Raw genomic sequence first — 26,155 nt, 5'->3', positions numbered from 1 at the left:
CTTTAACATTTCATCTTTATTCGTATTATAGCGAATCGAAAATTCATGTATATACTTATCGTACAAAGTACTATATAATTATTTAGATACATATATGTATAGAATTTTTCTATATGAAAATTTTATTAGGCAAAGTTAAAATATTTTTAAAACAGTAATGGTGCACTACATGGTACAGTAGTTGCTCTGGATGTAAGGGCAGTTGAAAAATTTCAGAATTATCTGCAATTTTAAAAATTGAACTACATATTTTTATTTATACATCGATCAATGCGTTTTTAAATCTCTAGAGAAAACGATTAGTTTGAAAGCTATTTGAACTTCAATTTTGCAAGACTATTTTTTCTATTTTCTTATGAAATTGAAATCTGAATATTTAAGATTTAGTATCTTTTATTGCTTTATCTTCAACCATATAATAAAAGTTTATATTTCAAAATAAATTTAAAATAAAATAAATATAATCATTCACTGTGGTGGATATTATTGTAAGTTTTTATTTAATCTTGTGGATTCAGAATGGCTATAAGGCACAGGTATTAATTTAAAATCTCCATGCTTGACTCATGGGCAGTTGTATACCCGTTCCAGAACGAGTTCTCCAAAACATTTGTGCTTCAGATGGAGAAATAAAGAATGTTATTAATAAACAAGCGTTAACGTAACATTGCAATTTAATTATTATAAAAACATAATTGTACTTTTATTTAACAGTAGATTAGAGTTAGGTATAATACAAGGGGTTGAGTTAAATGATACAAGGGTATGAAAATTATCACTGTTCAAGTTATTGAAAATCTCAACTTATTACTTTTTCATTGCACGAAAATGTATTTCATTTAAAGTACATATCCAGAATTAAACTTTCAAACTCCAGATGTATAAAATAATAGTTTGTTTATATATAAAAACGATTGATTAATTTGGCACAATTTGATTTTGTTTCACTATTACAATGCAATTTATCAAGCAAGTAATGCAATCCTCTATAAACTATAACTATAGTATTCTACATACACAATATTCTATGATGCTACCCTTAAATGTCGACTATTTTGTTTTGTTGTACATAAATTATTAAGTAGGTATAATTTTTAAAAATTTGTTTAAAATTTTGCACTATTTCATTCAATTAGAAAATTATAATGTCAAAATTATAAGCAAAAAAAATATTTTTTATTTTTGTTTTTTATGTACCATTGTATGAAAATAAAGTGATACAGAAAACGTGAAATCTATTAAATAAGAAATTCACATAAATATAAATATTTGTTTTCTTTGTTTAACGAATAATTTGAAGTAATTTAAACTGTTTTGCAATAGGAACATAAAAGCTACTATTAGACACATTCAGTCTCTTAAATTCCATTATAATCATTACATCATTTCAATATATTGAGTCATCATTCCTAAACTTCCTGCGGTTACTAAAATTGATTACTAACTATTCTTATATGCTATTAATACGCTCGTAAAAGAGAAGATATGGTGTGGCACATAAAACTTCAATCAAGGATATGCTCTCAACTACATTATCCGAAGTATACAACCACTGATTGGCTTTATTTCCTCGTCTATAACAAACAAAATGCCCAGAATCAACAGGTCCGCGATGTTCTACAATCGCACGCAATTGATACTTATGTTTATCTTGTGGCGTTGTTCGATTAGTAAGTAACATTGTTGCTTCAGGATCGCCCTATCAATTCATATTTCATATTAAATTTGTGACTAGCAAACATATATATTTGATACATTATATTGTATATCATACCCGTGCGTTTCGCTTTTTTGTTTCTATAAAAGTATAAGGATCTAAAGTTAGTACTTCAGGAAATTTGACTGGATCATCTCTCTTAATTGGTATTCCTGAAGAGCTCCATGTGGTTCTTGATATATGTAAACATAAACATTTAGGGAGTTTGCCTAGAGTTAAGGTTTTAGTAGCTAAACAACGCATTCCGCATCCGTCACATGAAACGTCTTGGACAATTTCACTGGTTACAAAACGCGTTAATAATTCTTCCAATGTGTGATATGATTTAATATGTGGACCCGAAGGAGGCAAAGGTAAAGAAACTGTTTCAAGTTTGTCATAATGTACTGCAGACTACAAAAGATATTCTTATTTGTTTTTTTTATAATTAAATATGTTGTATTAAAGTAAAGTAAAATTCTAGTTAAAATAAAAGACTAACCTTCCATTTACAGCAACTGCATTGTAATTGACTAGTTAATAAGCCAGAAAATGGATGTACTACTATCGATATTGGTGGAGCAATAGAAAATGACATAGCACATAAGGAGTTCCACGGTTTAAAAGATTCTTTATTTTCCTCAACTCCAACATTTTTTGAAAGTAGTTCTGAAGACCTAGCAAGGATTATACCTGGCTTATTATATGCCATAGGAATACTTGATATGGACGTCGTCGAAGATATTACATGACTGTTGCAATTTCTATCAAAACCATTTGGAATGTTAGGACTTTTGTTAGCTGATACAATATCATTACAAGATACACTTCTAAATGATAAAGGATCACCCAATTTCTTTGTATCTGTTATCATTATTGTACTTTGTGGTAAAGCATCAGACAAACAACCTTTCTGAAATCATTTGTTGTAGATATATTTAACTTGTTATTTAGTCTTTTTACTTTAAAGATTTAAAAATATGTCATATAAATTTGAAAGTTTTCTCAAACTACTTAATATATTATGTAGTACACCAAACAATAATGTATTTTTAACAATTCAATATAACTTTAGTTTGATAACTTTTAGTTTGTAAGCATACCCTATTTCCATGTTGAATTTCTGCTTGTAATGCACTGAGAACTACATGAAACAGCTCATGTACATCCTGATGACCAGGTGCAAATTTCCATTGACTACCAAGTGAAGAAATTATTTCAATTGGTGTTACATCACCATATAAATCTTCCGTATATCCATTGATTTCTAATCCAAAAAAAATTTATAATATTATACATTCCATAATAATATATATATTATTTATAGTATTTGAATGAATAAATCTTTAAATTTAGTAAATTAAATTTAATGAATTAAAAATTCTTATTATAATTTATTTTTTAATAAAATATCAGATCATTTTTATGGTAAAGAATTAATAAAATTAAGGACATTTTGTTAAAATTAGCAACATACTTTCAAAAACAGATAATGAAGTCGAAATGAAATTAACTTTCCCATTTGTTTCATATTGTTTCTTTAACCATCCAATAAAAATTGGACAAGCCGCCAAAGCTTGCAAAAGAGAATTCAAGAAGCAAGTGTATCCTAAATTATTAATTCCAATAACTGTTCCTAAAAGGATACATAAATTATAACATATAATATCTTTCTCCTGGACAATTGTAAGAAATTAAATATATTTTGCACTATACCTTTTTTTCGAGGTTTAGGAGATGGACCCCATATAACAAATGCTGCAATGGCTATTGCGAATCCTACACTGGCAAATACAGCAACTTTTTCTACATCCATATTCTTGGAATGTTCGTTGAAATTAGAAATTTCTTGAAAAACTGCAAAAGCTAACCTACACGTTACTTCAGAGAACAAACATATCCATTAACACATATGCATATCTTTCTCAAGTTATTAATCTTTCGTAATACGAATAATTAATTTCTCAGTATTTTCATAGTTCGTTTAAAGTTTATTACAGCAAGTTGTAAGTTGCATTTACGAAAATAATTTAATCATACTTTGAACAACCTTTACACAATAATAATACGAAGAAATATGATTTATTTATTATATACAAGTTTATGTGTTACTCTCGATTGCATTGACTTGAAATTAATGTCTTCTTTATAAAAAATCACAGTTTTATAAATCATAAACGATATAATTGTATACACACGATGCTCTGACCGAACATTTATTTGACATCATGAATACACATAATACATATATATGCAAGTAGATATAGATTTTTATAGAGACTATATAAATGTTAACAATAAAAATTTTTGCTAGATTTATAAAAGTAATATTGTATAATAGTTAATAAAGTATTATTATAAGATATCATTAAAGATAAATGAGACAATAAATAATAAAACAGAAAACAAATAATTATATCATATGTATATATATATATATATGTATAAATGTTTCAAACTATTATAATGACTTTAATTAAAAATAATGAGATATATGATTCAAAGTATCCTAAACCAACTTTTATAACATAAAAGTACGTAAATTTAAATAACAAGAATTTTTAAATACGATTATTCAAAGTCGATCATCGATATTGCGATTATTCGATGCTTAAAATTGCGCGTACTTCAGGCGAAGTTATTCGCCTTATATTCGTTATTCATTAATCGTTAATTCATTACAAACAAGATAATATGAAGTATGGAATAGAATTTATTTGATATAATTCTTTCAGTAGATAAATCATTATTCATTATTAAATTCATTATTAAAGTTCATTTCTATATTTTGATATTGTAATTTAGATTACAATATGAATGGTGTGATATACATGAATTTATTGTATGTACATATACGTTGACGTGTGTGTTTGTGTAGTGAGATAAATTAGGCTGAATGCAAAAAAATTGAAAATGTTTTCACGTTTTGACTGCGCAAATATGTGTTGCGCGTGCATGTGAAATTCTTAAGTAAATTTTTAAGAAAATGAACGCCCAGGCGCAAGAACATGGTCATGCTGTTGTTGTGTGGGAGTGGGAAAATCGTCACGGACGTTGGAGACCTTATAGTCCTGCGGTGTCGCAACATCTTGAGAGAGCACATTGTAAAAAATTAACTCGGGTCTTCCTGAATGATGCAGATCCTAGTTTGGATAGGTTTGTATTTAATATATGTAACCAAAGATTCTGATATACCTAAGTCTGCTTGAAAACTTTCTTATTTTTCTACAAATATAAATAAAACATGTTTACGTCAAAGATTGTTTCAGGAAAAGATTATAAAAAACAAAAAGTATAAAGCATAAAAGAAATATAATTTCATTTAGTTCTATATTTCAGGATACTGATAATTGATAATGGTAGCATAAATAATATATAATATTATTATATTATATATAAATATAATTTTAGTATATAATATATACTAAAGTATACTTTAGTATATAATATATACTAAAATTATATTATATAAACTTAAGTATATATTATATACTAAATATATACTACTAATATTTTACTATATGTATATATATATATATATAATTATATACTACTTAAGTATATATTATATACTAAAATTATAATATGATATAATATATTATGTCTTGAATATCAATGTATACATATAATAAACTTTTATCTTTATTTATATACAGAAAAAAACATTTATTTATATACAAAAAAAAATATATTTCTATTGATTTAAATAGGTATTATATAAATTTAAAAACTAAAACACAATGTAGTGAGGATGGAAATGAAACGCATAATATTAGAAGAAAATTTTATCTTCCAAGTTCACCAGCTGGTAAAGGGGCTAAATGGGAATGGGCTGGTGACACAGATGATTGGCATACATATGATATGGAAGTGCAATGCTTGATAGAAGAAGCATGGGCAAGAGTAAATAAGAACATTATGAAGAAAAATAAAAGTTATAAATTAATCATAATTATAAAAATTTTATTAATTTTTTATTTTAGGGTGATAAAACTATTGATGTGTCTAAGACTTATTTAGGTTTTCCTTATATCATAAATTTTTGTAATTTGACACAAGTTCGTTGTTGCACTGGATATGTAAGATCGATACGACGTATTCAGCAAGCACCTTATCCTTTAGTCAAAGTTGCTTTAGAAGAATTACAAGCTATTTCTGAAATAAAAGCAACATCTGCAATTGTTAAAAATTTAACTACAAAAATCACACATAAAAAGTCATCTGCTGGAAATACAAAAAAGAACAATAAAAAGGTAAAAAAGAGCACTTGTTACTAATATTATAAATATGATATTATATTATCATTATATGATGATAATTCTACATATGTTATTAGAGCAAAAGTGGGGATACCGGTCCATCAAACATAGCTCGTGTTATTTTGAGTAATTTTAATATATTTAGCAATAAAAATGGAATAGAAAATAATAATTCAATTACAAGTATTGAATCTGGACAAAAAAGAAAAACTTGGGATAGTGCATTGGATGTAGATTCTAGTAGTACAAAAAGTGGACGAAGGCCAAGCGTTGATACAGTTTCTACATATTTGAGTCATGAAAATCCAATAGATTTATTGGACAGCAGTGTAGGAAGTGATGATGCTTTCAAAGATACCATTTTGAGTAATTTATCATACTTCCTTTAATTTACTTTTACCCTTATCATACTTTCTCATAGTTTTATATAACATATTACATGAATTTACTTTGTTCAGGTGTAGATACTGAATCTGATGTTATTTCCCAATATGTGAAAGTAGTAGAAAGTGATAATTGCGACTCTTGTCCTGTCTGTCTGGGTACGCCAGAGCCACTAACAGTAGAGTTAACTCGCTGTAAACATAGATTACATTTAGCATGTTTGAATGCAATGCTTAGTTGTCAACAACCTCCTATGTATATACAGTGCCCTGTTTGTCGTTTAATTTATGGTGAAAAAAGAGGAAATCAACCTCCTGGAACTATGAATTGGACAAGAATACTCCGAGCACTGCCTGGTTTTCCGAATACAAATACAATTCAGATAACCTATGAGTAAGTAGATTAGGGATTTTGTCCAGGAATTACAGATCACCCAATATATTTGAGAAATAACTATTTCATTTAAATAAATGCTCAATTTCAGCATTCCATCAGGAATTCAAGGAAATGAACATCCCAATCCTGGTCAAGCTTATTACGCTGTAGGCTTTCCACGTATATGTTACCTTCCAGATAATAATTTAGGTCGTAGAGTTTTAAGATTGCTACAAATTGCATTTGAACGAAAACTTATATTTACAATCGGACGATCGATAACTACTGGAAGAGAAGATGTAGTAACATGGAATGAAATTCATCATAAGACTGAACTGGGACCATCAACAACTGGTCATGGTTACCCTGATAAAAGTTACCTTGAAAGAACATTAGCTGAACTAGCAGCTCAGGGTGTAACAGATGGGCAATCATCACCTACATTGTACCAGGAATTACAATGAAGTAATAACTTCTATTTAATACATTATATGAGATCAAATTTTACAATTAATATTAAATATTCAGTAGACTTACAATTTAATATAATGCCGTAGATTCCGCACTGTGTGTTCAGTTAATGTCACATTTTTTTAAAGTAATCAAACGATGCAAAGGTAATAGTATTAAAAATTTATAATTTGTCCAAAGCCAATTTTAGTTTCTTATGTGTAACATAATTGTGATGCACATACACTGCGCAACGCGACAGACAATTACGTTATATTCATATTTTTAAGTTTACTTGCTAGTTTATTTCTGTTTCATGTAATGATTCAAAAAAGTAGTAAATATTTATATATAAACATTAGTTTTCCTGTAATGTATTAGAGAAAAGAAATTATACGGATATATGAATATAAATCTCTATAAGAGATAAGTGTATTAAAATACGAATATACGATTCATATGTATTCTAAAATAAGAAAAATACATATATTTTATATGGAATTGAAGTGTGTAAAATTATATTATATTAATAATTATATTAATTATTTATAAAAATTTCGTGACCTTTATAATTATATATTCTTATAATTTACTGCTATTCAATTTTAAATTACTATATGTTAACATTCTTTCAAAAAAACAAATCGTTTTGTATTTTTTTGAGTAGTATACGATAGGTGGCGCGACTTTCAATCCAATAAAATGGCCGAAAATTGATTTTTCTACGCGGACGTGAGTTCTATAAAATTTTTTACATTCAAACACGAATGAACGCCGTATTTATTGGGAAACGATAATGTTTTAAAAAAAAAAAAAAACGAAGATTACATTGTTACGGATCGTGATCAATTGAATATACCTATTACGATAGAATACTAAAACGTGAAGAACTTATATGTTATACTACCTGGCGCAAAGACGTCCGGTAATTTCTAATGTCTTTTTGAAATAAGAATTCGCGCCTAAATGAGTGCTAAAGGCCAATACAATTGCGTTTTGTGTGACTCAAAATTAGAATCCAAGGAAGCTTTGCAGGAGCATTTTAGGTACTAAAAGAAACTATTCTATTTGATATGTTCATAACCAAGCAAGCAATTTCATAAAAGAAAGATATTTTTATACGTACAACCTATTTTTCCATCCTATTCCAATGCACATTCCGAAATAAAAACATTATAATAAATAAAAATATTTTTAAATACGTTAATGATAATATTCAGCTATATTACCGATAGAGTATTGTTCGCGCTATTTTTCCAATTGCTTGCGTTTTCTTTTTTGCTTTCGGTATAAAGGTGTTTTTATTATGATAATAATTATAATAATAACACAAGTTACAATGATGTAATTACAAATAATTATATAGAACATAGAATTAAACAAATTTTTACTAACTGTGATGGATTCTATTAGATTATTCATACATTTACTAAAAAGTAATATTTTTCGGAGAAACATTGTATGAATATATATAATTTGCCCTTTGTGTAAATAAAATTTTAATTGGATTGATAGTAAATATTTGGAAAATGTTTCAAATAATTGTTACATTATTTAAAATTTAGTACAGTTATTACTTAATAACTAATAATGTAAGATGAGACAACAATATATTTTATATGAAAAATATATTTTATTTTGTTAATTATATTTTATATTCACTTCCGTTTTCATCATCTGGAGATTAAAATAATATTTAAGTTTAGAACAATTTTATTATAATAATATTTAAAATTATATTTACTTTAAAATGATATATGTAATTTTAAATTTTGCATTTTCGTTTTTGCAGATTTTAATAGTTTTCGGCCGATAAAATTCATAAATATTTATTTCATTTAAAGATTATCTTGTATTTTATGATCAAATAAATATATAAGGAAAATGTAATACATGAAATATTACCATATTCTATATTTTATTCCATTAAATAGAAGTTAAATATATTTCACACATTAGTTTATGATACATTTACTTCTTCATATCATTTTGTTAGTTGTATTGCAAAACGAATGTTAGCAAGTTAGAAAATTAACAGGAACAGTATTATCAAAAAATGTGAAGCTCCTTAAATCTTTTTTTATTATAAAAATTGATTTGTTAAGTATTTTAAATATTGGCTATATATTGGATTTATATATTTTGTTTAACTATATGTTAGCTATTATGATTTTATTACTAACAATTGAAATTTTATATTCATAAGAGAAAGATTTTTTTTTAATAATGCATTATTATAAGATAAATTTATACATGTATGTAGAAGAGGGAGAGAAATTGTTCAGTTTCCCTAAATTCTAGTATATAATTTTGATATAATATGTCAAACTTTGTTTTGTTCATAGATTTCCTAATAACTCATTACTAGAAAAAGAAGAAAACAAAATTAAAACAAGTTTTATTGAGTTTGTTATTGAAATGATGTTTTAGAAATAAAAAATTTAATTACATGTGAATATACTGTGTATATAGGAAACATGCCAACAAAGAAATAGATACTCGTGGTAAACCCGTCAAAAGAAGCAAAAACGATGATACCCAATGTGATGTATGTGGTCAAGCATTTGATTCAATTAGTGCAACAATACGACATAGATTTAAAGTCCATCCTAATTCTCCAACAAAATTTTATTGTCATTATTGTGGGATGCAATTTCCTCTAAAAGTATGTTTCTATTTCTACATAATATATGTTTCTTCTTTAATTTTATAAACTACTCATTTTTTATTAGACACACAGGGATAATCATCAAGCATCGCATGATTCATCTGAAAGTGAGAGAAAAGAACAACATAAGAAATGTGAAGAATGTGATGTATTATTTTATAATGAAAAAGCTTTAGATTATCATTATCGTTCTATACATAAAAGGTTGTAAATCTTTTCTATAATATTTTTTATGATTTTTATTTTCAAATAATTTTTAATTGTATCTACTAATTTAATTTATAGGATGGTACATTTATTTCAACCAATAGCAACACCACCTCCTAGCAATAAAATCAAAGTAAATTCAATGAATGATGCTCTCAGCGTGTATTACTGTCATTTGTGTGGTGCTGAATATATTATAAAATTCAATTTGCAACGACATTTGGAAAGAGCTCATACTCAAGTAAAACAATATAAATAAATATTAAATAAGTAAATTTTGTTACAGGTGCATTATGTTTAACATTTTACTTTTATAATTAATAGGAAGAAAGAGAAGCTGTTCCAGAAGATTTAATAAAATGTACAGTATGCGCTGCTCTATTTTGCAGTAAAAGAGCATATGAAACGCATAACAGTTATCATCAACCAGATGATCTATATGTAACATCAGAAGAACAAAGATTGCAAACTGTAACTAAAGTAGATCAAGATTTTGATATTAGGCGTGTTGAAGGAGTTGCTGACAAATATGTTCCAAAAACTAATACTACAAAAAGGCCTGCTAAAAATTGGTCAAAGGTATCAATTAAATTTATTTTTTCCTCAATCATATATATTGATTGAATTTACCAATACAATTAATGAAATTTATTATTTTATAGCCTAAGAGAACCCAAGAGAATGTAGAAGTAAAACAAAAGGATTATTCTTCTTCAGATGATGAACCTGGTGCTACTAATGAATCCAGTGATTCAGAAAGTGATCTTCCATTGAAACAAAGGATTTGCAGCTAACGGAGGTCTCTTATTGTTTATAAAATACTTCTATATTTATATTTTTAAAATATTGGAACTATGTTAAAATGATCATCATTGTGAAATAATCAGATTTTATTCTTTATTTTGACATAAACATAAAATGTGATTATAGATGATAACATCTATATTAATATTTTTTAGATTGATATATATACTTATTTTTTCATTTGTTTAATTTGCCGTTTTAGCATTATTTTGCTTTTCACGATATTAAATTAATAATTATAAATACATATATCATCCGCATTTATGTAGAATGTGTTCATGTTACTATATGAAACATTGATTTGTATATATGTATGTAGTTTGTATATCTTCATAAATATTTGTATATAATTTTATGCATATACATATATATTATAACATATATAACATACTTGATGGAATAAACAGGACAACAATATCAAAACCTACTTAAAAGAAATTGAAATATTATGAAATGATTATTATAAAATAGTATGGATAAATTTCTACTTAAATAATTGTTTTGACAAATTACATGTTTAAAAATTGTAAATAAGTAATATTTTAAATTAGGAAAAAATTTATTTTTAAATGCAAATATAGTGTTTTTTCAGATCATAATGTGTTTACATAAAACGGTTTTAAATTGTACAAAGAAAAAGCTTTTGCTTATTAACAATGATTTTTTCGTGTCTATTCAATGAGGAACATAAATACTTTAGTAGTTTAGTACTATAGTATGCTCGTGATTGCTCTTATTCAAACCAGAAAAAAAATTTCCTCTCTGTTCAAGCATGTTCACCTAGAATATCGTTAGGGAAAATTTAGTCGTATAAACTAGTAATTTTTAAGTAATACTATTGGTTATAGTTCCTTCCGTCAAATACGGAAAAGATGCAGTCGCCATTTTACATCGTCGATTTTTACGTCGTGTGTGTGCACTGCAGTTACTTTGCGAGTTGAATTCTTACTACGTGGGCGTAAAACATTAGTGGCATATTTTTATTAATTTTTAATTGGTAAAAGTTGATAAGAGAATATGGGACGCAAAAAGAAGAAGCAATCAAGACCCTGGTGCTGGTATCCTTTTTTAAAATATCCTTTATTAGAGGATATTTTACGTAACTATATTTTTAGATCATAAATCAAAATTACAATTACATTATTCTTATTAATCGTATGAATTTAAGTATTCTAATATTCTACTAATGTTTGTATCATATCTTATTGCTACATCTTAGTTTGAAATTCGAAAGTAGCTAATTTATCGTAGAACATTTTTAACCCACTCAGTAAAAGCCTGTGACGAGTTAAAGTGGCTGAATACGTGAGAAATCGATATTTCGTTAGTAACTATATTTGACTATATTTTTTTCGTAATTGTGAAGGTATTTATATATACGAAATATGATAGATTGTTCAATTTCATATTAGTAAAGTATTTTGTTGAGAAAAATTTCACAAATGCTCCTTCTGATATCTTATTTTGGACGAGTTGCTATATTATTTAGTAAAGTAAAAGAAAAGATATACATTTTTAATTGCTACTATGAAATAATGTTCAAATATTTATTTTTATTTTTTAAGAGAATTTGAGTAATGAAAGATTTAAAATTAAAAAGTTATTTTTATATTATTTCGATTATGTTCATCCCATCAAATACAATAAAAAGAATTAATTTAAAAATCAACATTTATATACAAATATTTTATTATATATTCCTGTGTTATGTTTGATACGTTTCTGGAAGATTATATGTAATAATTATCTATATATATATAAATATCTTTTTTTAATCATTGAAACAAAATTTTGATTTGAAGCTAACTATAATGAATTAACAGTGTTAATTACATCGTTCATTTTTTATATACCCTATATATAATCCTATGTTATATCTTGTTTAAAGAGAATTAACCTTCTAAGATGTTATTATAAAAGTACAAAAAAAATTATTTCCTGATCTTCATTGAATTATTAAATTAAATTGGAGGATTATATGAGAAATAATAAAATTTATAGCTTCATAAATAACTCATATTTACTACATAATTCCATACAAATTAAATTATTGAAGACTTAAAAATATATCAGTCCAAATTTTTTTTTCATTTTATTACTATGTAGCATTTAATTAATACTAATGTCAGACATGCGCATATGTTTAAACACATGGCAAATTATATTATTTTTATTGTTATAAATTATTACATTTGTATCAATCTTATAGATGAGTTAAAAATGGTTGATATAAAAATATGCAACAGATATGTATTTTGAATACATCTATGTTAATTATCCAGGTTATTGAGTGATATCTTTTTATTTTTATACTTTCATATTGTACTTAACAAATTTATTAAGGTATTGTAATAGAGAATTTGAAGATGAAAAGATTCTTATACAACACCAGAAAGCAAAACATTTCAAATGCCACATATGTCATAAGAAGCTTTATACGGGACCAGGACTTAGTATACATTGTATGCAGGTAATGTTATTAGCTATATAATACATGAATATATTGTTATATAATTTAAAAATTTGAAGGTACATAGATACTAAAAGATTACAATATTGTCCCAATTTTTTAGGTACATAAAGAAGCGATAGACAAGGTACCTAATTCTTTGCCGAATCGAAGCAATATTGAAATAGAAATTTATGGTATGGAAGGCATACCAGCAAGCGATGCAAAAGAGCATGAAAGACAAAGAAATGGAGGTAGACCTGGTTCACCAAGTTCTGGCGAGGATGAACCAGTTCGAAAAAAAGCAAAACCAGAAGGTTTATTAGGTTCTGCACCAGGAGCAATGCCTACAGGTTCCAACATGATGCCAGGTGTAATGCCAGGTATGGCAGCTCATCCTGGTATGCCACCAATGGGATCGTTCCCACCACCCATGCATCATATGATGGGACCTATGGGTCCTGTAGGTCCACCTTTCATGGGTCCTGGGTATGTATAACTTATTTTTTTAAAACCAGACAACGCGAAAGAAGAGTTAAATATCTGATATTAATTTAATACAAGTTAGGTAAATACAATCTAAAGTTTTTAAATTCATATATATAAAAAAGAATAAATAAAAATAAATAAATAAATAATAATAATAATAATAATAATAATAATAAATTTTTTCTTTTTTTTATAGTATGATGCCTGGAATGCCGGGTATGCCTCCAGGTATACAACCACCAGTATCTGGTGCATCCATACCACCAACACGACCATTATTTCCAAGTGCTGCAGCTGTTTCAACAACTGCGTCTACATCTGTGACTTCTCCTTTGGGTACAGATTTTAAACCAATTACGTCAGTGGCTGGTGGATCTATAGGACCTGTGAAGCCAACATTCCCTGCATATAGTAATACAGACAGTAGTACCACTACTAACAATAATATTGGTAGTGATCAAAAAGTAAATCTTATAGCCACTACTAGTGCTGCCATTAAAATCATTCATCCGCCAGAAGATCTCAGCCTAGTATGTTGATTATTTTTATTACTTATATGCTAATAGTAAATATAGAAAGCGAGAACAAAAATTATATGTTATAGGAGGAAATTAGAGCAAGACTTCCAAAATACCAGCGGCGACAAACGCAAGAAACTCGAACTGTGCAAACTGCTGATGCCAATCAGCAAGCTGCTGCATTACAACAGCAGCAGCAGCAACAACAACAGCAGCAACAGCAACAACAAGCTGCTGTTGCTAATGCAGCTGCTGCATTTCAGGATCAGCAACAACGACAACAAGCGGCATTAAATGCACTTCAGCAGCAACAGCAGAGATTTCAGCGACCTCCACAAGCAGTAATGGTTCCTGCATCGGCAGCAATGCCTGTTAGTTCCGTTGCACTGATGGCACCGCTTATGCGGCCCACTATGACCCTAGCTGCACCAGCTCTGATTCATGGAGGTAACATGATGCGACCGCCCCCCATGGGCCTACCACCAGGTAAGTCTCTATAATTTTAAATACTCATCTCTATTTCAACGAGAGCACCTCATCGATATTCATTAATCTACGTAAATATTATCAAATTTGTACCAAATTATTTTTATGTGTCCTTTCCAGTATCATATTTAGAATTATTGGAGATGTATTGAGTAATTGTCCAATGCAATTTTATCGCACTACATTAAGTGAAGTTAAGATAAAAAATTATTTCTTTTTCCATAATAGTTTTTAACATAAATTAATATTTCTTCAACACTTCGATATTTACTTCTTCAAAAATGGTGTGGAACCATATTTAAAGTATTTGAGGTAAAACATATTCATTTATAAATATCTATGTATAGATGAAATAGGATTAACATATCAAGAGTACCTAATGTATTGCATATACATCTTATGGAATACATATATATATATACAATATATATTCTTAGTTACAAATATATAGCAGATTTTACTAAACAGCTTAAGCCAATAACTTTCTTGTTTGTGCTATAAAATGATCATATTAGCACTAATATAGGAAACACTAAATGTTTTTTAATTAATGGTATAAGACAATAAATTTTTATTCAGACAATAAATTTGCCCAAAAGCTGGAGGTTGCATTTAGTAGACATATACATAGATCATTAAGACAAAATGTTTTCCTCTGACATGCAGTATAATATACCTTTGCACATCATCCATTACTATGCAGCCCTTACCCTCTGTTCCCAACAAAAAATTAAACTTGCCCGACGGTTAAGAATGTGTTATAGATGAATGAGAGTCACAGAAGACAAAAAATAGTGTTGGGGAAGGGGGACAATTTTTATCAGGTATACAAAAAATATATTAAACACAAGAACATTAAAGGAAAAAAGAGGAGAAATTAAATATGATCGTTCTGATATTAGCATGTTTAGAATTCATCCGTATGCCAAAATCAACGACAGCGTGTCTTGTACGTTTATGTTTTAACGGTGCGTTTGCAGGGCGCCCAGTCACTCCTTGGTGAGTGTTGAACGAACCCAGTCTGGTTACTAAAACCGTGTATTATACAAACGCAACAAGGTTGGTCCTTAGCAATTAGCATGCAGTGAACTGGCATATCTATCTATTTATTTATCTGTGTATACATATATATATGTATACACACACAGATATATATAATATATATGATATATACTTATATTCACATATATATAATATATATGTATTATCTATTTCTCTTTATATATATCTATATATACATCATTATATTTTTTATTATTCTTATTAATTAATATTATTATTGTTATTATTATTGTCATCATTGTCACATTAATATATCTATATATATATTTCTGTATATTTATATTATTGTCACTGGGCAGGTGGGTCGAGCGGCCAACGATATTGCATCTGTTCTGATTCCTTCAACGCCGGACAGCAACACTTTAATTTTGGACACACGACTATTTGGACGTGAAATGCCTCTTCTTGAAACTAGTGTACTCGGTATCAGAAGCACGATCACACTAGATTTATGGTTAAAAGCAGGCATATGTGTATAATATACATACATATACATATGCCTGCTTTTCAACTACGATAGAGAAATACGCGTTATATATATACATATATATTCATCGATCGGTAAAAGCAATGTGAAATTAATTCGATTTTCGGCCGCTCGGCTGGTTCATCGTACATACAATTTTTTTTTCTTTTCTGTTCCACTAGCTTCATTATTCACTATCTCGACTTAACCATATTCTTCTTAGGACTCACTTGCCATTATCTCGCCAACCGTGTTTTATCATCCTACCTTCTCATGTTTATATATGAAATCCTGGTGTTGTGATATAGTAGTGAAAAACCCGCTTTTTGGGCACGGTACTGACAGTCGTTCGAAGTTGTTATTCTAAGTAAAAGATAAGGAAAACAAGAAAGGGGGAAAAAGCAGAAAAAACAAAAAGCTGATGCATAATTTTGATGATAACTATTCCTTCCTTCTTTATATTTCTTCAAGGGCTTCAAATTTTTTTAGTTTCAGATTAAAAGTAAAATATGAATTGCTACTTCGATGGTTCTATATTATTTATTATTATATCAGCATTGTTGATATCAACAAATTTGTTCTTCTATATCGTTTTTCACAAAAACTTCTCTTACCTTTTTAAACAAATTTTTTAGATGAAATATATATGAAGTATATTACAACAAAAAAAGATGAAGGAAGGGATCATTTGTTATTGTCACTGTTTTTGTTGTTGTTGCGTGTATTATAATAGAAAAGAGACGCAACAAGAACGAACGTAATGTATCTCCCTCACACCATAGCCTACCTTTTGTGTCACACAGATGATCTTAGATATTTCAAGTCAAGTTACAGTAAGTAAATAATTTCACGTTATCCAATATGTACAAAAGTATAACTCGTACATAAACCTAAATGCAGCTGTTTCTTATACGTATATCAAATGATAGACGACGATGAGACAGTCTAATTTAATTGACGAATAAGGGGATTTCAATTTTTTGGGAGTTATATCACGTAAGAGTGAATACTGTTGATTAGAATGAAATTATAAGCAAAACAAATTTCTGAAAAATAGAAATTTGAATTTGAATAATACAAAAAGACTTATTATGTACAGGGTGTCTACGAAATATACAAAAAAATGTAAGAACGTTTTTTTATTGTTCCTTTTTCGTAGATTATGATGTATATAATAAATTTTTCGTTTAAAGTTTTCAAGGTTATTTGGAGCTCGTTCTGCATCTTTTAAATGGACCGTCATATGCCACACGATAAAAGAGCAAAAGTCAAATTCAAAACGCTTTCATGTGGTTTTGAATCAATGGAAAGTCACAATAGAGATGATACTGTAGAAACGGACAAGTTTTACTTTTTATTTACTTTGTTTCTGCGCAAGAATAACTATTTGTTGTGACATATTTGCACACGCACCCGTAATTCGACTCTTCATATTTTTCATGTATCCACAATATATTCTCACAAAAAAAAATCTAAGGTACTAAGACCGGTCATCTCGCAGGCCAATTATTGTGTTCTATTAGATTCAGTCCACAGCTTGGGAACTTGTGTAGCTAGATTCATAATTTTAAAGCGATGCGAATGTAACGAAAGTTGTCACAACAGATTGGAAATTATTGTAAAAATCTTTGGACCAGTTTGTAGTTACTTTCGCTTAAAGTAAATGATTTTCCACGTGTTGGAATAAATGTATCCAACATAAATAGTTGCTTTTCGTTTTCAAACATAATACTGCTGTATTTAATAAGTGATGTGCAAATTTTGAACGTACAATGCAAACAAAGGGAGTAAAAGATAAAAAAAACTCTATCCTTGTCTGTTCCAACATTTTCTCTATTACGACCTTACATTCATTCAAGGTCATTTGAAAGTAGCGTTTTGAATTCATTGTGTTTTACTCTTTTATCATATAAAAACAGAAGTATGACATCCCATTTAAAAAATGCAAAATGTCCTTAAAATAATTTTGGAAATTTTAAACGAAAACTTGTTTATTTAAATCGTCATAACCCATGTGAAAAACAATACAAAAAATTTACATCTTTTCATGTCATCTACCGTTTGGCTGTTATTTCAAATGGCAGAGATTTGTAGTCACCCTATATATATATAAAATATACAAAGTAAAATATACAACATGCATTCACATTATTACAATTCTTTGAAATTAATAAAAGTCATACTTAAAATTACTGTAGAAAAGAAAAATTATCGTTTAATATCTATTTTATCATCCTGTATTTATTCGTAGATGTTTTTTTATCATATCTAGTGGCTTGAAAGTTCGGCTGGCAGCCGAGCGATTCGCTTAAATTATGAAAACTGTAATCGTCAAGTGAAACTTCTCGTTTATGGTGTGAGGTTTTACGTGGTATCACTTTTAGGATTTTGTTATGACTTGTATTGCATATGCGGCACATTGCATGCTGAGCTCGATTCCTCATATAGTTTGACCATTTGCATTGATAAAATGTTAGATAGACGTAGGTGTGCTGCAAATAATAAATCCTTCTGGGTATATAATGTAGTTCTAGAAAACTTGAGACTATATGATTTGATCATTTTGCAAAAGAGTACGTATCGGACAAATACAAGTTAATTCAAGGACAATACCACTTGGTATTTTGAACTCTTTTTCTGTTTGTTTTACCTTGGGTTCTATTTTAAAAATTTGTCTAACAATTTAACCTAAATTTGAATTTATCGTCGAAATCTTTTGATTTATTAAGAAATTTGTTTGCGAATGTTGTGCGAGGAAGTGCTATCGACCGGCTGTCAGACAACTTTCCGTCCAGAAAGATAACAATTCTTCCAGATTAATTCAAAATGCATTGAAAGAAATAAGATTAGAACGTATCGTAATTAATATATATATATATATAATTTTTATTGAAAAAAGATAACGTTAATAAATCGATGGTTAAATTTGAAAGTATTTTTACAAATTTCGTAACTATCTTGCGAGATATACTTTTCTACCGAATGACGAGGCGTGATCTCTAAAAAGAAATCTCTAGAAATAAATATAAAATTTTAACCGAATTTGAGAAGGAAGATGGAGTATAAAGAGAGGAGAAGAATGGTGCGTTCGTAACATACGCGCATGCGCGTGCGCTTACGCATAGATACACAGACACACATGTAATTTCATTTTATTTATGTTTGACGAGTATTCTCCCGACGTAAGTATCATAAGAAGATTTTTACAGATTGTTGAAAACCTGTGATATAAGAGATGTAAAAAAAGGAATGGCAGAGAGAAATGATAGAATTATCAGGGATATATAAAATTGACGATGAAATTGTCGTTTACAGGAATGATCGGAGCTTTGCCGCCAGGAGCGATGCATCCGGCATTCGCAGCTCCAATGGGGTTTCCTGGTGCACCAATGTTAGCTCCGATGATGCATCCACGCTTCAGATGATCACCTCCTATGGACGGGCCCACTCCGCCATTGCACTTCGTGCTCTGGGCCCGCCCCTAAATTTTATTAGGGTCCGGACCTGACTGAGAAGAAGAGACAAGCACGCGTAAAACACGTTAGCTCACGTGGGCACACTTCGTTGATCGGCCGCGGCTGCACTTGACGCATCCCCTCCTACGAAGTTTACACGAAGTTAGCAAAATCTTTGTTTTTTTTTCTAATATCATTATAAACCACATCACGTCAGTGCCTGAGAGGGTTTACCAGGTGCAGTGGAAACGGTCAGTCGTTCTTTTTCCAGACTTTCTCTGCCAGTAAAAAGCTATCAAATAACAAATCTTTTTAACTTTTATACATGGTGCGTGGTCGTGCGCGTGATATCTGCGCAACGTCCTAATTTCTTCCCGAAGGAGTTTAAAATCTCAGGTGAGCAACGACATCTACTCTTTTTTTCTATAATGAAAATAATTTTGTTGTTTGTCTAGAAGGCATCAAATGTTTGATCCTTCGGATTACCCTTTTTATGGATACTTGTTGTTACATTATCTGAGTACCTGGTATTGAAATTGTAGTTATTGAAAAGGATGGGGTGGTATAATGTTGTTAATGGCTGTATGAGCACGAAAGCTTCTGCGTAGAAAACTCGTACGCTACTAATACAGAAACTTTATCGTTGCAAAGTCACGTATAAGGAATTTTACGTTGCTCATCGCGATCGCAATACGCGATTGTGAAATCAGTTCTGGAAGGTGTGTAGGCTTTCAGCTGATTCGTCTAAGTAGAACGAACTTCTATAAGAATTTCGGCAGTCTTTTTATTTTACGGTAGACCGTTTCCACGCGCTGTTTCTCAGCCTCTGCACCAGTGTTCTCTTGGAGAGACGCGATCGCGGAAAGGTGGCGTTTCACACTGCAGCTGAGAAAAGGGGGGAGACAGAGAGAAAGTGAGAAAGAGAGTTCGCGCGTGTGTGTGTATGCGTGCGAGAGGGAGAGAGAGAAAGAGAGAGAGAGAGAGAGAGGGAGAGAGAGAGAGAGAGGGAGGTAGGGAGGGAGAGAGAAAGAGGGAGAAAGATTGTTTGACTCAAATATTGCAATCCATTTTTTTTTTTAACCAAAATCCAATTTTATCCGTTTTACTAAGTGTGTATTATGTACATATATGTTCATATATGTACATGTATGATCATATATGTACATATATGTTCATATATGTACATGTATGATCATATATGTACATATATGTATATGTATGTAAACACACACACACACACACACACACTAACCGTGTACAGCTCTTGATTTCTATATGCTTTGTAACACATCAATCGTCTTATTTGATTTCCGTGTTTCAAGAATATTAGAAGATACAAGCCGCAGTGTGAATATTCTGTCGCCTCAGGTTAGTTTATCACAACTTTTATTTTGTTAACGCCCCAGATCGAATCGATTTACTTTTTCGACATAAGTTCATTCATATATTCTTTGTTTACATTTTTTTATGATGTCTTTATTCGTTTCTTTCGTGTTCTGTTTACTTATAATAGTGAATTTTCATAAGATATTTTATTTTCACGAGAAGGATATGTAGATTTTCGTAATATTTGGCAACATATGCATATATGTGCGTATGCCACTGTATCATCTAGCTTGCATATTTTAAATATTTCCATTGTTATTAACTACATAAAAAATATTTATATACTAGATTGACCGAGATGAGGGAGCAACTATAACTATAAAATTTTGTTTAAAATCTTTTTCTCGAGATTTCAAAGAATTATTAGTATTTTTTCAAAACACTGCTATATCTTTTTACTTGTATATTTGTAAAGGTAATGAAAAGATACAAGTTGATTTAGATACTGAATAATAACGAAAGAATAACATTTTAAAATCAGTTGCATTTCTATCGTAATATTTAAATAAAAATAATAACTTAAGAAAATAATTTATTTCTAATATGAAAAAGTGCACAAAACTAATAGTTGTTTTAAGTATGTGTACCTTGATATTTTAAAATAGCAAAAAGCAAAAATTTATTTAAATATTTATTTGTTTCAAAATAATATGTAATCCAGAAATTAATAGTTGAAATCTTGGAAGATTGGGTTTAAACAAAGGTTGTTGCAATATTTGTTTGTGCAAACCAGAGATCTGAATTGTTTTCTCAGAGAATCAGCAAAGATAGAAGCAAATATTTTAAGAATCAACGCGGTTAACTTTTTATATTTTTATATATAGATATCTATCTCTACACATTTTTACACATTTTTGAACAAAATTCAATCATCTTTTATGGTTTTATTTTTGATTTATTAAATCATTTCTTATACCTAACGAGTTATTTTCTCTTATCTTTTTGTAAAAGTTGTTACAGAAGTAGAAATTAAAATTAAAATGAATTCTTGTTTACATATTCTAACGTTAATTAAACAAATAATTTTACCTTGTATAAATAATGTGTAATTCTATCTGGAAACTTCAGATAAATTCATTTGTTTTCATCTTTTACAAAAATAACGTATAATTTAATATTTTATTACTTAAATTTTCTCCCTTTCAAGAGGCGAAAAATATGACAAAATGAAATTATATATTTCGAATCCGTGGTAATAAAATCAATTTTTTCTTTCCGGTTTATATTTCATTATTTCATTTGTTAACATACATAGAAACAGTATACTGTTTCCATATTACAGAAAATATTTTTGATTCTTTATAAAGTCATGCGTAAATTTTTTACCGAAATAAAGTTCGACGACTTGATGATATTACTTTTAAATTGTTCCGTTATAGAAATCCGAAATTGATTATATGAATTGAATTACGAGATATGATCGAAGAAACCGTAATGAGATATTATTGCATTGTGACGTTTGCATGTTGAGAAGAAAACGAAATAATAAAAAGTTGATCGTTATTCAGATGTAAAATATTTGCTTCTGTCATTTTGGTTTCATTTAGAATAGAATTATAAGTGACTGGCTAACATATTCATGACGTAACTTACTACATGAAGTACATGAAGTAATTAGCAAGTAATATTACGGGATGATTATTTCTCGAAGTTTGTGCAATTTAAATTATGATAATGTTTAAATTATGATTGTAATTTGTTGGTCCCGACAAGAAGTAGAAGTGATCGATTCGATCTGTGAAGCCCTCTTCCTTTGCAAGGAACGTGTTGGCAACACATGAGTGAGTGGTAAGTACGGAGGGTGCTCAGGAAAACCGATATCAGCTCTCTCTACACTCGACTCACACCGGTTTTTCTTTACTTTACCCTAAGTCAAATTACCGATGTTCCGATCGTCGAGTATTTATAGTTGTTTCGACATTGTTATTTATACATATGTGTATAGAAACAGTGATTTCAGTGATTCAGCAGGTATATATATTAGTAATCAAACATATTAGTGTTGAGTTTCGTTCTAAACAACAAACTCTCTACGATCGGATAAGACTCGATTCATCGGAAAAATTCCTATTTTCTCTCTTTGTCTCTTCCACATTATTACTATTATTATTATTATTATTATTATTATTATTTCTTTATTTTCTCTTTTATCATTTTATTATTTCTTCAGGGTGTCTATTGATAGGAAAACGAAACCATCTTTATGCAAAACCATTGTAGATATATTTAAGTTAGTATATTACAATCTTAATAACGATAACTTGCGATAAATTATGAGACGAGAAAAAGGAAAAATATGTTATTTGTGGAATTAGATAGTATCGTAGGTTGGCGGTGATTGGATCTTTATTTACGAAGATTTTAATCGCCACAGCTTGAACTTTTTATACGTTTCATGCTTTCAGAGAAACGGAAATCGGGCACGTAAACGTATTACGAAAGTGTGGCGAAGACGGTGCAAGAGGAGGCTGCAAACTAAAGCCATGGGGGAGATATTTTCTCCTTACTGTATGTTGACGATAATAGAGTTATGAATTATTGTACAAAGTTAATTGTAATTCAGTTGGTTTGACTGTGAAAATACGAATTCGTCTAAATCACTTTTTTCACTTCCTAAAGGTTCATCACCTCAGTAGGCACCCTGTTTGTCTATTCTTTCTCTCGACTTCTATCATTACTTCGAGAAAAATTATGAAACAGCATACCGCGCCGTACAACACGTGTACGTACCTAAAACAACTACGCATCGTTATGAATATACTTCATTTTCAGGGGTTGTCTTTCCGAATCGTGTCTTTCCACTCTGCTGTCGTTTCATCGGAATCAGAGGTGATCTACCGTGTCTACTTTTAACAGGCTGATAGAATTCAGTGCCGCGGAAACACTCCCAGCCTCGAAAATCGTTTCACGTCTCTCGAGGCTGTTCAACTACGGCCAGACATTGTTTCTTTTATTTCGTTTTGATTGTGAGATTCGGCAGGACAATCTGACGACAGAATTGGACATGTAGAAGTTCTGTTATTTATTGAGTGTCACATTATCAACTTGTTCCGAATAAAGACGTTCTGTGGAAAGTTCGAAAGATTGGGTATAGTCTGTCATTCTGGGAACTATTTTCTTTCAACATATTTCTCTTTCCGCCAGAACGAAAATATACTTAATACGTGTATCGCATATGTAACTGATTTTAATACATGCACGCGTATATTATTTCTTATTGTCGTTTTTTATTACTATCTTATTACGTACATGTACATAGACGAAACGGTTCACTCTACGTATGTATTTCACTTCATTTATATTTTCCTCTCATTGTACAATACCAGTTCTAGGTAAAAAGATAAAAATGATAGAAGAGGTACATTGATAAATTTTGTCCCAGAATGGCGGGCGATAGCCACATATTGTTTCAACCAATCACAGCTCTGACCGCTGTTGGACCTTATGGGTCCCTTGCCTGAAGGCAGGCGATTGTTTGGACCTACCGTCCTAAAGTCGAGGTACTTGTTTTATTCCCAATTATATTAATTAGAATTTTGAAATATTTTTCTGTATGTTATTCAATATTTTGTCGTTGAATCGATAGTTAATCCTATATACGTTACATCGATCATATTTTTTTAAACGATCACTTGTTCGAAAGTAAAGTTTAGTTTGCAAAATGCAATTGGTAAATTAGAGATAAAATAGATTGGGAACTATCATAACCTTGGCTGCGTGGACGCGTGGCTGGACCGAGAAACAATATCAATTGTAATCGATAATGAGTCGTGGGTAAATCGTGTTAACTGACTCGATCGTTCGAAATGTTGGAACGAGAAAATTCTTCCGAAGTTTTTTGCCAATAAAACAACTTTTTCGTTCCTGACCTTTATTTTGTTTTATTATTATTGTCGTTGTTGTTGTTGTTGTTGTTATTGTTATTATTATTATCATCATCCTCCTCCTCCTCATCATCATTATCATCATCATCATCATCATCATCATCATCATCATCATCATCATCATCATCATCATCATCATCATCATCATCAATCACTATTACTATTATTATTATTATTATTATTATTATTATTTCAAATTTATTATTTTCGTCAAGTAGCCTTCAGAATTTTGCCAATTGAGGCGACACTTGTAATGTAATAATTTACTCTGGAACGTTTCAAATGCTGCTGGAAGCGGTATAAAAGTCGGTGCCTTTCTTTTTTTCTCGTTCAACAATTCGATCGTTCGTAGAATGCTTAGCTGGCTCTGTGTGTATATCGATACACCTGTATCTTACGTTGCGCAAGAATCCTTCATCATCCTGTTCCTTTTTACGCTAATAATGTCTTTCCACTTGGTGACAGCGGATGCACGATTCGCTCGTGGGGATCGCTTTGCTCGAAGAACCGGTAACACGGTGGCTCTTTGTCATTCTAATATCTTTATAGAGCGGCTCGAAGCACCGGAAATTAAGTGCTACCTTTAAAACGATATTAGAATTACCGACCTTCCACTTCACCATAATATAATTTCCTTATATTTTCTGTGTGTATCTATCGTTTCTAGATTTTGTCTCTTCATTAAGTAGTTTATTGTATGCGGATTTGATGGTCAAGTGACAATGTATAAGTCTCTTTTACACGATACAAAATTCAGTTGAACCGCAATTTATAGAAAATTAGGTTAAATCTGCGATTCAGTTGATTATTATTTGAATCTATTTGTATTTGTTTACTTTAAAATTTGTTTATCACTATACGATTTGTACGATGCAAATATCGAAATCGAATTTTAGGTTGCACTTTATTCCTGCACGGACCGCTTACAGAAATTAGCAGTAGTTTCTACTCTTCTACAGCCTTGTTGTTTTCAGCTGACTGCGCCTGAGTAGAATGGACAATTGTTGTCAAAGGACTATAGAGAGCAATAGGTGATACGTACACCTGTATCTCGTTGAAATAATCAATAAATGATAATTGTTTGATAACACAATGATCGCGCGGTATCACGAATGAG

At 29.6% G+C, this 26,155-nt stretch overlaps 4 protein-coding genes across 12 annotated transcripts; 3 read left to right on the top strand and 1 right to left on the bottom strand.

Moving 5' to 3' along the window:
- Nucleotides 1–472: 472 nt before the first annotated feature.
- On the bottom strand, nucleotides 473–3,928 carry Usp30 (ubiquitin specific protease 30). The gene is made up of 6 exons (XM_069120195.1): nucleotides 3,413–3,928; nucleotides 3,174–3,332; nucleotides 2,800–2,963; nucleotides 2,199–2,609; nucleotides 1,775–2,110; nucleotides 473–1,699 (listed from the first exon to the last, which is right to left on the bottom strand). The coding sequence occupies exons 1-6, from the start codon at nucleotides 3,510–3,512 to the stop codon at nucleotides 1,451–1,453; spliced, it is 1,419 nt and encodes a 472-aa protein (XP_068976296.1). The 5' UTR covers nucleotides 3,513–3,928; the 3' UTR covers nucleotides 473–1,450.
- A 395-nt stretch (nucleotides 3,929–4,323) lies between these two features.
- Nucleotides 4,324–7,665, top strand: dx (deltex E3 ubiquitin ligase). 2 transcript variants are annotated; one of them, XM_069120194.1, is made up of 7 exons: nucleotides 4,324–4,852; nucleotides 5,407–5,599; nucleotides 5,680–5,949; nucleotides 6,033–6,321; nucleotides 6,414–6,732; nucleotides 6,824–7,179; nucleotides 7,272–7,665. In XM_069120194.1, the coding sequence occupies exons 1-6, from the start codon at nucleotides 4,683–4,685 to the stop codon at nucleotides 7,176–7,178; spliced, it is 1,596 nt and encodes a 531-aa protein (XP_068976295.1). In that variant the 5' UTR covers nucleotides 4,324–4,682; the 3' UTR covers nucleotide 7,179; nucleotides 7,272–7,665. The 2 variants fall into 2 exon arrangements, with proteins under 2 accessions (XP_068976295.1, XP_068976294.1); XM_069120193.1 differs by having other exon boundaries at nucleotides 4,325–4,852; nucleotides 6,824–7,665.
- Nucleotides 7,666–7,782: 117 nt separating this feature from the next.
- Nucleotides 7,783–11,250, top strand: LOC138183371 (zinc finger and SCAN domain-containing protein 12). 2 transcript variants are annotated; one of them, XM_069120203.1, is made up of 6 exons: nucleotides 7,783–8,210; nucleotides 9,637–9,829; nucleotides 9,897–10,036; nucleotides 10,118–10,280; nucleotides 10,364–10,618; nucleotides 10,702–11,247. In XM_069120203.1, the coding sequence occupies exons 1-6, from the start codon at nucleotides 8,131–8,133 to the stop codon at nucleotides 10,831–10,833; spliced, it is 963 nt and encodes a 320-aa protein (XP_068976304.1). In that variant the 5' UTR covers nucleotides 7,783–8,130; the 3' UTR covers nucleotides 10,834–11,247. The 2 variants fall into 2 exon arrangements, with proteins under 2 accessions (XP_068976304.1, XP_068976305.1); XM_069120204.1 differs by lacking the exon at nucleotides 7,783–8,210 and adding an exon at nucleotides 9,162–9,222 and having other exon boundaries at nucleotides 10,702–11,250.
- A 440-nt stretch (nucleotides 11,251–11,690) lies between these two features.
- On the top strand, nucleotides 11,691–26,131 carry BuGZ (Bub3 interacting GLEBS and Zinc finger domain protein). 7 transcript variants are annotated; one of them, XM_069120201.1, is made up of 8 exons: nucleotides 11,692–11,901; nucleotides 13,187–13,313; nucleotides 13,417–13,781; nucleotides 13,978–14,311; nucleotides 14,386–14,785; nucleotides 15,766–15,844; nucleotides 19,629–19,930; nucleotides 23,560–26,131. In XM_069120201.1, the coding sequence occupies exons 1-6, from the start codon at nucleotides 11,861–11,863 to the stop codon at nucleotides 15,786–15,788; spliced, it is 1,290 nt and encodes a 429-aa protein (XP_068976302.1). In that variant the 5' UTR covers nucleotides 11,692–11,860; the 3' UTR covers nucleotides 15,789–15,844; nucleotides 19,629–19,930; nucleotides 23,560–26,131. The 7 variants fall into 7 exon arrangements, with proteins under 7 accessions (XP_068976301.1, XP_068976302.1, XP_068976303.1 ...); XM_069120198.1 differs by lacking the exon at nucleotides 15,766–15,844 and having other exon boundaries at nucleotides 11,695–11,901; nucleotides 23,560–23,662; nucleotides 23,927–26,131; XM_069120200.1 differs by lacking the exon at nucleotides 15,766–15,844 and having other exon boundaries at nucleotides 11,691–11,901; nucleotides 16,147–19,930.
- The last annotated feature ends 24 nt before the right edge of the window (nucleotides 26,132–26,155 follow it).

The sequence above is a fragment of the Bombus flavifrons genome, chromosome 9 (genome assembly GCF_040668555.2).
Source record: "Bombus flavifrons isolate JBK064 chromosome 9, iyBomFlav1_principal, whole genome shotgun sequence".
Classification (NCBI taxonomy): Eukaryota; Metazoa; Arthropoda; class Insecta; order Hymenoptera; family Apidae; genus Bombus; species Bombus flavifrons.
This window is presented reverse-complemented; position numbering and strand designations above follow the sequence as displayed.